Source organism: Dysidea avara, chromosome 3 (genome assembly GCF_963678975.1).
Source record: "Dysidea avara chromosome 3, odDysAvar1.4, whole genome shotgun sequence".
NCBI lineage: Eukaryota > Metazoa > Porifera > Demospongiae > Dictyoceratida > Dysideidae > Dysidea > Dysidea avara.
In genome coordinates, this window is record NC_089274.1 from 3,083,278 (window position 1) to 3,095,696 (window position 12,419).

General features: G+C 38.0%; 1 protein-coding gene across 4 annotated transcripts in view; it reads right to left on the reverse strand.

The window, feature by feature from the left end:
• The window catches only part of LOC136248898 (uncharacterized), a 40,913-nt gene that overhangs the window by 3,693 nt on the left and 24,801 nt on the right, over positions 1 to 12,419 (reverse strand). For all 4 annotated transcript variants that reach the window (XM_066040743.1, XM_066040741.1, XM_066040742.1 and 1 more), the window contains one exon: positions 6,501 to 6,546. In XM_066040743.1, the coding sequence (XP_065896815.1) occupies positions 6,501 to 6,546 (46 nt within the window). The remainder of the gene's footprint in view (positions 1 to 6,500; positions 6,547 to 12,419) is intronic.

Sequence of the window (12,419 nt, forward strand, 5' to 3'; positions counted from 1 at the left end):
CCAGCCAATTCACATTCAAACCACCTGTGGAGGTGGATTCGTGTAAACCACTTTTAATTCAAATTGCCTAATGCGCATTCCTTGTGGACGCGAGTAATTCAAATTAACACATATTCAATTTGCATTATTGCTGTCATGTGGACATGCCTTAAATGAGCATGTCCTAAAACCTCACAGTTTACCAATGGCACCACTCATAGTCACCACTAAATGTCATATAGCTAACATGTAAGTCTAGCCTCCCCATACTTACTACACAGCGCAGTGCAGCTTTGATATAATGAAAACCAATTAACAAACAAAGGCACAAACGAAAAATAATTGGGAGTTTTGTGCCAGTAGTATGACATTTCTACTTAACGCCAATCAAAATAGATTAACACGTGACTTGCATTCCAATCAGTTCCGGCACATTTTTGGAACAGGCGTTACTGAATCTAGAAGTGACAAGCTGAAGCAACGAAACGACAAGCCATCGTTTATAAAAGTAGGCATAGAAATGTTAGTATTGATTTCACTGATGTACTTTATACTTCAGAGCCATTTGCTGTTTTGTAGGTGACCAAGGTGGCTTAACACTGTCAGTGTTTTACCTGCTTGTCAGACATTGGAGAGAATGATAATGTTGTAAGAAGGGTGGAAATAAACCTGTTGTATTGTATGGTACTGTACAATCGAGATACTCTAATAGAGCAGTCACTTACCTTAATATAGCAGTTTTCATACTAGGTATTGTTATGTATATTGTATTCCCTTGAACAGTATACACACTGCATATGCCTTGCCCTGGTTTTAGGTTGTCATGCTGGTACATGTACTTGGTTGTATGTGACACGGTCCTAGTAATAGTATAGCATTAACAAAATTATATACATGTTTGATTAATTGCCTATTTCAGCTAGAAAGATTAGGGTTCAACCTATCATACAGTACAGAATAGGAGGTTTACACTTTTTACACTTTCTCACAAAAATTGTTGACTAGAAACTAGCCTCACAATACTGGTTGCAGGCATGGGGCGAAGTACATGTGAAAGTACTTAAGTAAAGTACAAGTACTTTGACATTTGTTGAAGTACAAGTACATGACATTGTTTTAAGAGAAATACTTAAGTAAAGTACAAGTACTTTTGAAAGTATTTAAGTACAAGTACAGATTATGCTTACAGTGTTCATGATTGCATTTATGTAGTTTTGGTTGCACCTAATAAAATTGTGAAAATCTGCCATCAGTAAGGTGAAATCTTTCAGGAGTAAATACCTTTCCTACAATGCTAAAGGGTCTCTCAACAGGCACAGAGGAAGATGGTACTCCTAGAATGTTTTTTTTTGCCAACCTTGAAAGCAGATGATATTTCTTTTGGTTATCTTATTTGCTGGACTTTGGGCCATTGTTACTACGTCAGCTTCAATGTATTCATCCACCTGCTTAGTGAGTGTACTTCGTTGTTTTTGACTTTCTGTTCAGGACATAATCTTTCTCTTAGCTGCTATAGTTGCCTGCTTCTTATAATGATCAACTAAATCTTTCAGGCCAAAAGCAGTACAACTGTTTCTAAGATCAACAGAGAAATGAATCAGAAGATGGGAAACCTTTTAAATCCTGTTTTTAGAGCAAATGCAGCAATTGTGACTTCAACCAAAAGCTGACCATGTCAATCCAGGAATATATCATCTTTGAGCCAATCTATATATAGCTACAACTTATTTCACTTATACATATGTGAAAGGACTTCATTGTACTTCATGTACTTCAAAGTACTTATAAGTACTTTGAAGTACTTTAAGTACCTTAAGTACATCGCTTAGGACTTAAGTATAAGTACAAGTACTCTAAAAGGTGTATTTAAGTGTCCTTAAGTACAAGTACCAAAGTACTTCGCCCCATGCCTGACTGGTTGGCAGTATTGGTTACAGGCCCAAAAAGTGCCTTCAGTATGACCCAAAATGATTGCTGCTACAAAATATTTTAAAAAATTATTCAGTGGAATTATCTACTGACTCACTAACTAGGCCACTTTTATGTTTCAGGTCCTTCACCTGCATTGCTATGTCTCACCGCCTAAAATTGGTCATTATTGTGACATCATACAACATTTCAATGTCAATGTTCAATGATTATATAGAAGTTATAAATGAATTTGCTTACATAGCTAGGCATACAGGAAGGAAGGAAAGATAAGCTGAAAGCCAACCCAATATTAGGGGAGGATTTTACTTCTCAAAGATCAGCAGGATACATGGTGATAAATAAAAAATAATAATCAAAATACTCTAATACAGCATTCATATAATAAATTGCCTGCATTGGATCAAGCTAGCTGAAACATAAATTAATAATAAGTAGCCTAACTGCTTGCCTTCAGAGAAGTGTAACTAAATAATTGCTAATGATACAGGCTTGCACTGTTAGTCAGCCTGATAGGTGCCTTTTGGCATAAAAACATAAATTAAATAATTTGCTGTACCAGCCATCTTGACAACTGATTAAATGCTGGACAAGTTACTGTGCAAAATGTCTGGGTAGTGTAATAGAGGCTACACTAAGAGGAGGTACGACATTCTCACGTGAGTGCATAGGATTTGTAGAGAGTAATTAAAAATCAACTTTAGGAGTGTTTCATTGAAACCTTAGTGCCAATTGAATGCTTTCTTATGCGTAATTTAATAGTGCAGTGAACCCTGCTGAACCCCACTGGTTTGATATTAATATACAGAGCAATTGGAGACATCATCACGTGATGAAAGCTCACCGTACGAAATGAAGGGCAAATGGCAACAATGGAAGATACCGTATAACAGGAATGATTCATGGAAGAAAACATTCGCAAATGATCTACTATTTCCTCATTCGCGAGAAAACGTTTGCAATTTATTGCATAAAGTAATTAATAGTTGGGCGTGCCCACAACAAATTAATCTGGAGAAGCAGGCATTCACGATAATGAGCATGGACGATAGGCACGCCTATACGCACCTATAGCCTTGGGGATAGCACTAAAACCAAGGCTAATACATGCCATTCCGGGACAGTGAAAATCACTTGGCTGCAATTATATTTGCCCTATTTAGTAGCACTGATCTTTCCACTGTCACTGAAGTTTGCATCCTTCTGTATGAATCACACGCTACAGTCCTGCGCCTCACTGGCTATACCGTCACGCATATATAGCAGTTTAGCGAGTGGCAAGGCAAGTAGCTACCTGCTTATGCACTCGTTACATGAATGCTACATCAACTGACCCATGAAAAATTTTTTAAATTGTAGGAAAAATTTTGCAAGAAAACATTTGTGAATGTACCTAAAATCGTGAAATTTGCGAATGTTTTCTTCCACGAATCATTCCCGTTATACGGTAATAGCACTGGATATTCTATTCAAGGTCTCCATAATCCTGTAAAAGCCAGATTAAGCATTAGTTTAAAAGTCAAAATATGCAATCAACACATTCTTTTTGATAGTGCTTAAAGTGTGTTGTACCTCCTCTGGGCTAAACCACCAAAGGTAACAAGGTAGCTTGTATTTTCTCCATACTTCCATTTTCTCCTTACTAGAAATCATATCAGAACACACTAGCTAGTTGTCATTACAATATACCTGTAGTTTATTGTATTTACATTCAGTATGTATATCAATTTTTATACACAGTGAATGTAGAATTGGTATCGGCTCTTAAGGTACAGATAAATTGGATATTAGTACAACTATTAGCTGAAATGATTGGTTATGCTGTATCACCATCAATAAACTGTTCGATACAGTACCATATCACAATACTACAATGAAGTGGTCATGGCTAGTTACATGTATGAATAGTACTAGCTAATCTTAAAGTGTAACAACTAAAGACCTGGTGAGTTATTTCCAGCACTCATACATGCACAGCTGTATGGCTTCTTGTAATGCTGCACTTTATAGCACAGGTAATAGAGAGGTTTTCTATTTGTTCTAACAAAGAGATCACGTTACAAGAGCAACCACTGACTGTTCTATTAGAGTATTTCAATATATTGACATTTGCAAAGTACAATATCGTATCATGATACTTATTTACTTATTTACTGTATCAATACTAGTACTTTAATAATTGTTACAGCTAATGTGCCAAAGTAGGGACTTTCCCACTGAGTTATACTGTAATACCACCATTCATCTCTTGTTTCACTACTTTTTATTGCATAGAAGCAGTAAATGGCAATTGAAAAAGCCAACGCGGTAGCCACAACTCTAGTCTACATATGCTGTATATAAACATACTTATATGCCTTACCAGTCTGGTGCCATATGAGCCCAGTAGTCCACTTTGACAATGACTCGATAAAACTAATATATTCTAAATAATACTCACTATTACATTCGATTGTGACAACTAGTTTTTGTTATGCCTGGCCTCTAGCCTTGCGACTGTGATCAGGCAGTCAATCTAAAATTCGAGTTTTGATGATTTTTAAAAATTCTATATCTGGCCACCTGTTAGCGTTTTGTTATATTTTATGATGTATTATATGTCATATTAAGTACAGTAGGACCTCCATTATCCGAACACCTGTGTGCCAGCTGAATTTAAAAAGTGTTCAGATAAGTGAATTTGTTCGAATAAATGAAGCCCATTGATTTATATGCAGAGCTCTGTTGAACTACTCTAATAGAACATACACCCGTGACAAAATACTGACAAAATACCCTAATAGAACAGTCACCGCTACTGTTTGGATAATCGAGGGTTTGGATAATCGAGGGTTTGGATAATCAAGGTCCTACTGTAGTACTATTCTGTAAAGGTGATTTTCGTCGCACAAGATGTTTCTAGGGTGCTTTTCAAAGGCGGAATTTTGAATGGCATGCAAAATTTTTAACCCGATTCCTACTTAAAACGGTACTATTGTACCGTTTGATATTGCTGTATCACAGATCTCTATGGTGAACCCATACATACTGTATCAAAAGAAAGAATGGTGCCAGACTTAAGACGTGAAAATCATATTTTACACAATTTCGTGAAAGTTACATCCTTCAAAAATTTCCAGCTATACGGTATCTATTACTGAAAGTGAAGCGGCCATTATGCTTCATTTTCATACACAGTGTTACAAACAAACAACAGTACGAGAAGCACCTCTGCAATCAATCCAGTCACTATGGAAAATATGGACAATTCCTGTTACAAACATAAGGAAGCCATCACACTCTACTACAAATCGACACCTTGTACTGTCAACAAAGAAGGGTAAGTCCATGATGCATGCATTATACTATTGTGGTAGGTGATACACAAAATGTACTGTATCGCAGAACCCTAGTTCATCAGACATAATTATGTTACAACCAAGGGGTCCGCAACTCCAAACAATCCTGTACAAGATTTCAAATCTTTGTGATTTTTCAAGATTTCAGAACATTTGAAATCTTAGATATCCGGAATAATAGTATCATGTGATACGTAGTATACAGAAATACACAGAATTCTTTCTCAAGTTTTCTGCAAACTTGTGGGAATGCTGGACCTAGCACACGTGATGCTGTAAATGCAGAAGTATACAGGAAATATATGGAGCTTTACAACAATTATTAGAGATTTCAGATTTCAAAACGATTTCAAAGAGGGCTGTACGAGATTTCAATGGAGTTGCAGACCCCTTGGTTACAACAAACAAGTACAAGGAAAACTTAGGAATTTTTATAGAACTAAAGTGTAGCAAGACAGTGGAGGTCACTAGCACCTGAAGATACATTAGTGGACATATTATTAGCTACATGTATTATGTGATCATTTTATTAGGATATTTCATAAAAAGGTGAACATTCCATTAGAGTACTTCATTTACAAAATGTGATAAGTGGCAGTCAAACATAACGGGTGCCCCTGCTATTAGAAGCCTTATAATTCATGAAAGCAGCTGTTAATAACCCACAAATGGGTTAGTGGGCATGTTTTGTAGTAGTGTAGTCATGATGGTGCTGTTAATCCTTGTTGAGGTGTTTCAAGTGTAAACAGTACAAGCTCTTGTAGGACCATAGCTGCCTTGAACAAGTCATTGTGAAATTTACATTGATCATGTAACTCGCACTATCAAGCGCACATTCTACCTCTACGCCTGCTGAGCAAGATTTTTCCACAAGGGCTCATTATAACAGGCCAAAATTTTGAATACTAGTTGTGGATAACCATTTGACTTCCACAATAAGGAACAGAGTCTGTACCTTTTTACCAGCCTTTTATGTCTCAATGTATACTAGCATGATCAGTACTACTAGTTACTAACAGTCATAATAACTGATACCAATTACTATTAAAATAACAAATATCTTCTTCGATTCAATACTGATTCAATTATTTGTGGAACACTACACACAATTCATCATACACAATAATCTTTGAACCCACACCACACACTACACTACACACACACACACACACACACACACACACACACACACACACACACACACACACACACACACACACACACACACACACACACACACACGGCACCACCAACCTGAAATAGAAGTGTCACCAGTTGCTTGCGTGGCACCACAGGTCACCTGCAGACATTACAAGAAAATAAACATCATTGCACTTTACAGAAACTAAAGCAAATGCTGAATTTTAAATTGAATTAGGAATCAAAGAAAAAATAAAGGAGTAGCAAGGGAATAACTAAAAAGTAGTGAAACGAGAGGTTGTCTATATCTGCAGGTATACTAATGGCGATTTAATTCCTATACTTCAGTCTATAACCATGACGGACTTAGGGATTAAACCGACAATCTCTCTTGTTTCACTACATTTTAGCTATATCCTTATTTCCTTACTTTTTTCTTTGATCCTTAATTCCTAATTTCTACTTGTTTGTTTACTTTTTCATAACAAGATGATGACTACTGAACCCATGCATACCGTATCAAAAGAAAGAATGGCACCAGGCATACCATAAATTAATTTTGCGAACAGTACACGAAGCGTCTCTGCAATCAATCCAGTTGCTATAGAAAATATGAACAATAAGCGTGATAGCTGCAGTCTTGTTTGAACAGTTCCACCCATGTTACAAGTTCTGCATTACATGTGACGTGAAGCTAAAACCCTTCTTCGGCTAAGCCGGATTATTGTAGTGTCACAGCGACTTCTTGTGGTTGGTTGTGACCAATCCGTAAAGCTTCTTGTGGCATGCTCATTAATTTTTAAAAACTGTCACAGAACTCACAGCTTGGATGGAAGTGTTCATCAAATGGAAATGAAATCAACAGTAGTCAACAAAGCCACAGGGAAACTGTACCGTGCTATTACAAATCAACACCCTGCATTGTCAGTGAAAACCAGGACACAACAAAGGGAAGTCCATGATACACGTATTGTATGCACCGTGTTTGATGAAAAGGCACGTCTTGGGACAAAGTAACATCGAACAGTGAAGAAATCAAGCCCATTGTCTTATCCATTGTTGAGTTATGCTTGGCAGATAGTTAGCATAAAATTCTGTTAAGGTGGCGCTGAACCGACAAGTCCAGCCGCACAAAACAATTTGTTTCAGCCCACGCACTTAATGAGCTATGCATTTTAGTGTGGTCCAAAACTTTGCTAGTGTACAGCTTAATATACAGTGTACGCCTAAAAAGCTGTTGTGATAGCCTGTGATGTTTTAGTTCAGTGTACAAAGTTTCATGAAACAACATGCCTTCATCTTACATCTATATAGGGACCCGCCGATTATGCTGGCATAATTATGAGCATAATAGGTGCCTGAAAGCATTGAGCATAATGCTAACATAATAGGTAGAATATTTCAGCCATACTACAAATCCTTGATGGTCAAACTACATATCATAGAAAAAGATCAATATACTCTAATAGAACAGTCAATAACTCTAATAGAACAACCAGGCAGCTGAATGTTCTATTAGAGTATATCGATCTTTTCTGTCACACGCAGTTTTGAAGAGCAAAGATGTGCTTCAGCCACTTGTTGTGTGCCCATAAATTACCAAAACATGGGAAATGAGGCATAAAGCTTGAGCATAATTTGAGCATAATTGGTAAAAATTTGAGCAGTGCAGCATAGCATGATAGGTAAAATTTTGAGCATAATAGGTGGGTCCCTACATCTATATAACTCTAACTAGGGACCCACCAATCACAGTTATGCTCATTATTTTACCTATCATGTTGTGATACACTACTCAAATTTTTTGCCTATTATGCTCAAATTATGCACAATTTTATATCTCAGTTCCCATGTTTTTTTAATAAAGTTATTTATAGTAAGTGGCTGAAGCACAGACTGTAAATCCTTGTCACAGAAAGATCAATATACTCAATTTTTATTGTTTTGTTGCAAAGCCATTTACAATTGCAGAAACACTGATTATTTTGTGTACAATTGTGTGCCTTAAAAACTATCCACAGATTTTATTTTATGGCTGTAAAAGGAATAAACAAGCAGTTGGGGAGTAATTGATACTACATAACAACTTGTGTTCATGTATCACACACAACCAGATGGGTATGTTACCTTGCCTTCTACTAACAATGTTTAGACAGCCCAGGGGCCATTCTAAGCTTGTTTACCTGGCTTACAATCATTGTACAAAGACAGATAAACAAAGACTATCAGTAATGGCACACATGTTTATGATTACATCATAAACTTGAATGGCTTCACTTATAAACAATTCAACAGGCGCACTGTCCCTTTAAAATCCCTAAAAGACCTCTGGAGAGGTTCTCTAAAATGAGACCTCCTATCTCCAGTTGAGGGTGTCACCACCAAGCACACCTCACTATTGTTGATCACTAATGTGCTGAGTTGCATTGCAGATCTCACAATTGATCACTGATCTTCTATGCCTCCCTTAGGAGGAAGAGATCAGTGAGCTTCCTTTTATATACAAGTATAAGGAAAAATTAGGAATAATTTTTCCTTATATGTGACCGGATTTCACAAAACCAGGCTTCCACACACACAAAATCAAACTTACGATTTTACCAGAAATGGATTGCTGGTCTAATACACTATCATATTTCACACTGTACTTCCTTCAGCACTGACAAGTCTGGTTTCTGTAGCAGCTTTCTTCCGACCCTGTCAAAGCCACGAGTGTGAGATTGGCACCATTAAATGGCCATGGCTTTGTGATAATGGTGTGTAGTGAGCTGGGACTTCACAGAGAGCTCGCCAATAGTGTTCTCAGTCAATTTGGAGTAATTTGAGGGCCATGGAGAGCCCAAACTTGGCCTCTGGATTCCAATCGTCTTCTTACTCCATTTTATACCCATATATTAAGACCACCTTCCACCCCCACCCTCCCACCCTATTACTACCATCTGTGATATTATTACCCACTCGAAAAAAGCTGCTCAAAACAGGGCAAATTTTGGGTATCAGAAATGTATACACCCACTCAGTGATAGCTAGTGAACAGATGAACAATTGGTGCAAATTTTGTTTGCACAGCTGTAGGCACTGGGAAGTTATTACACAATGATTCCTTAAAATCGCCATATCTCCTAACAAAGCTTTGTGCGTCGAAGCCTTGTTTTGTCAAATTCAGTCACATATTTATTTGTTTACTTTTTTTTTTTGTAACATTATTATGACCGGTGAACCTGCACATACCGCATCAAAAAAAAGGATGGCACCAGGGATAAAGTTTTCATCTGAATGTACGCCCCGGTTATCAAAGTGGGGTGTCTATCACTCTTCGCTTTCAGCTATGTTCATCCCGTTATACAGCGTTACAAACAAAAAACAGTAGGAGAAGCACCTCTGCAATCAATCCAGTCACCATAAATAATATACGGACAATTCGCACCCTCATCTAACAATTACTACCTTGCAAGTAAAGTGGTCAATATGCTTCGCTTTCAGCCTGTTACATAGCGTTACGAATGAAGAACAGTATTAGAAGCGCCTCTACAATCAATCCAGTCAGCATGGAAATTACAGATGATTCATGTTTACAAATGTAGAGAAGCCATGCATTGTGCTACTGCAAATTGACACCTTCGGCTGTCAGCAAAAAGAAATGGGACATAAAGGAGGACAAAGGTAAGTCCATGATGCGTGCCTTGTACATACTGCGGTATGCCAAAAGGCACATCTCCGGACAAAGTGACATCGAACAGTGAAAAATCAAGCCCGTAGCCTTAACAGCGCTTGCCTGAAGTCATCGGGCAGGCAGGCAGGCAGGCAGGCAGGCAGGCAGGCAGGCAGGCAGGCAGGCAGGCAGGCAGGCAGGCAGGCAGGCAGGCAGGCAGGCAGGCAGGCAGGCAGGCAGGCAGGCAGGCAGGCAGGCAGGCAGGCAGGCAGGCAGGCAGGCAGGCAGACAGGCAGGCAGGTAGGCATTCTGAAACTGGTTTTTGGGTGATATTTTTAGCCAGAAAAACCCAAATTTCTATGATTTCTAATATACAATACTACCATACTGTATGATAATAATGTAGAAAGTGATTGTGAGTTTACATTTTGTGCAAGATATGATGACATGAAGATCTTATAACTGATCACTGATCTGCTAACATACAGCGTAAAAATTTGACGGGAGAAATTTTGACATAATGCTTGCCATTTGTCAAAAATTTCCTTGTCAAAGTTCACACAACTAGTTAATTAGAATACTTCTGGTGCAGGACATTTGCCAATATTTTCCTTGTCAATATTCAAGAGATAAAGAATTCATCAAAATTTTCTCCCACCAAATTATTATGCTGTACGGTATGTCAAAAGTGTTACATTAGAGTCATGTGAAAATGTTTGTAGGCAGGTGCTGATGTAGTCAGCTAACAAACTATGTAAACAAGTTTGTTTGTGGTAATTTGTACCTGAGGCTTGCTGAGCTACCATGGGTATTTGGTGCTTTTGTTGAGGTAAATGGGCTTTACATTAATACCGTGATATTTAGTAATACCATGACACTTTTTTATGGAAGGTATACCATTTGCTATTTTTCAATACCGCCCAGCACTATTCCTAACTACGAAGTTTCAAGCCAATTTTTAAAATAACTTGGCCAATGAACAATCTAGCACTAAGCCACTTTGGTTCCAACCATTTCTCACCTTGTAGAACAATTCTACACTTTCCTTTTTACTGATAACAACATGGAAAGCAGTGAAAAACACACAGCTGTGGACTACAACATTGGCCAACAGCTCCATCAAGCCCAAATCATGAAAATTCGAAGTGCACTATTGTAGAGTGACACTTACCCAATGTCTACTGTATACAAATGTTGATGGTCTGTAGAGCATAGTTTTGAAGTTATTTACCAAGAAAAGAGACTGACTAATCAGTGCTTCCCATATAACGGTAATCACATGATGGCAGCTGGTGCCATTTACCAGTACACGATACAGTAAGGAAGTAAGAATTGCTGTTCACAGGCCAACCACAATCTCTGACTAATTACATAAACCACATCCAATGCTTGTAACACTTGTGCGGCTTCAGTGCTTGTATGGCTTGGCATATTGCCTCTTCCAGTCACTTACTGTTGAAGAAGCCACTTGTCCAGATGTCATTGTTGTGAACTGATTTTTTTAATGAATAGATGCCTGGCATATTCTAGAAGAATTTAATTACTTTTGTACGGAAGTATAGTAGTACTGTATATTAGGGATCATGGTTTCTTGCCCAACAATATCTCCCAAAAACCAGCTTCACTTTTCCTATATAATAGCTTGGCGGTATTGGTTAAGCATAGCCAAGCCCATAAATGTCTTCAGAGCAACCCTAAACAGGGACGGATCCAAACTTTCTAAAAGGGGGGTTCCACTCTGGAATTGCAACTTCAGCCTAGCTGTAAGTCAAAGACCAAAAAAAATAAATAAAAGGTCATCACCTGCTGACAATAGCTGCTCCTCACCATAGATATCCTCACCAACTATATTTCCTTATTTATAACTCAACACATAGACTGCTCCTCTTAAGAATACTGTGACTGCTCTATTAGAGTATCTTGAGTATGAGAGGCTCTTTCAAAAGGGGGGTTCCATAGAACCCTTTGAACCCCATCCTAATCTGCCCCTGCTAAACCCTTCCAACATTTATGGGTTAAAGGACCATTAGTATATCTGCAGGTATAGACTCTCTTGTTCCACTACTTTTTAAACCAGGCGCGTGCCCACAGCTGGCCAAAGGCCGGCTGTGGGAGCATGCCTGGTTTACTAAAATTGTTTTCGTAGGTGTGTGTGTGTGTGTGTGTGTGTGTGTGTGTGTGTGTGTGTGTGTGTGTGTGTGTGTGTGTGTGTGTGTGTGTGTGTGTGTGTGTGTGTGTGTGTGTGTGTGTACTTATCTATGTTTGTCTGTACACACCCACGTGAGTAAAATAATGGTAAAAGTAGCTTAGTAAAATCATTAAATAATGATAAAAGTAGCTTTTACGTAAGAAGTAAAAGTGAAATGAAGTCTGTATTAAAC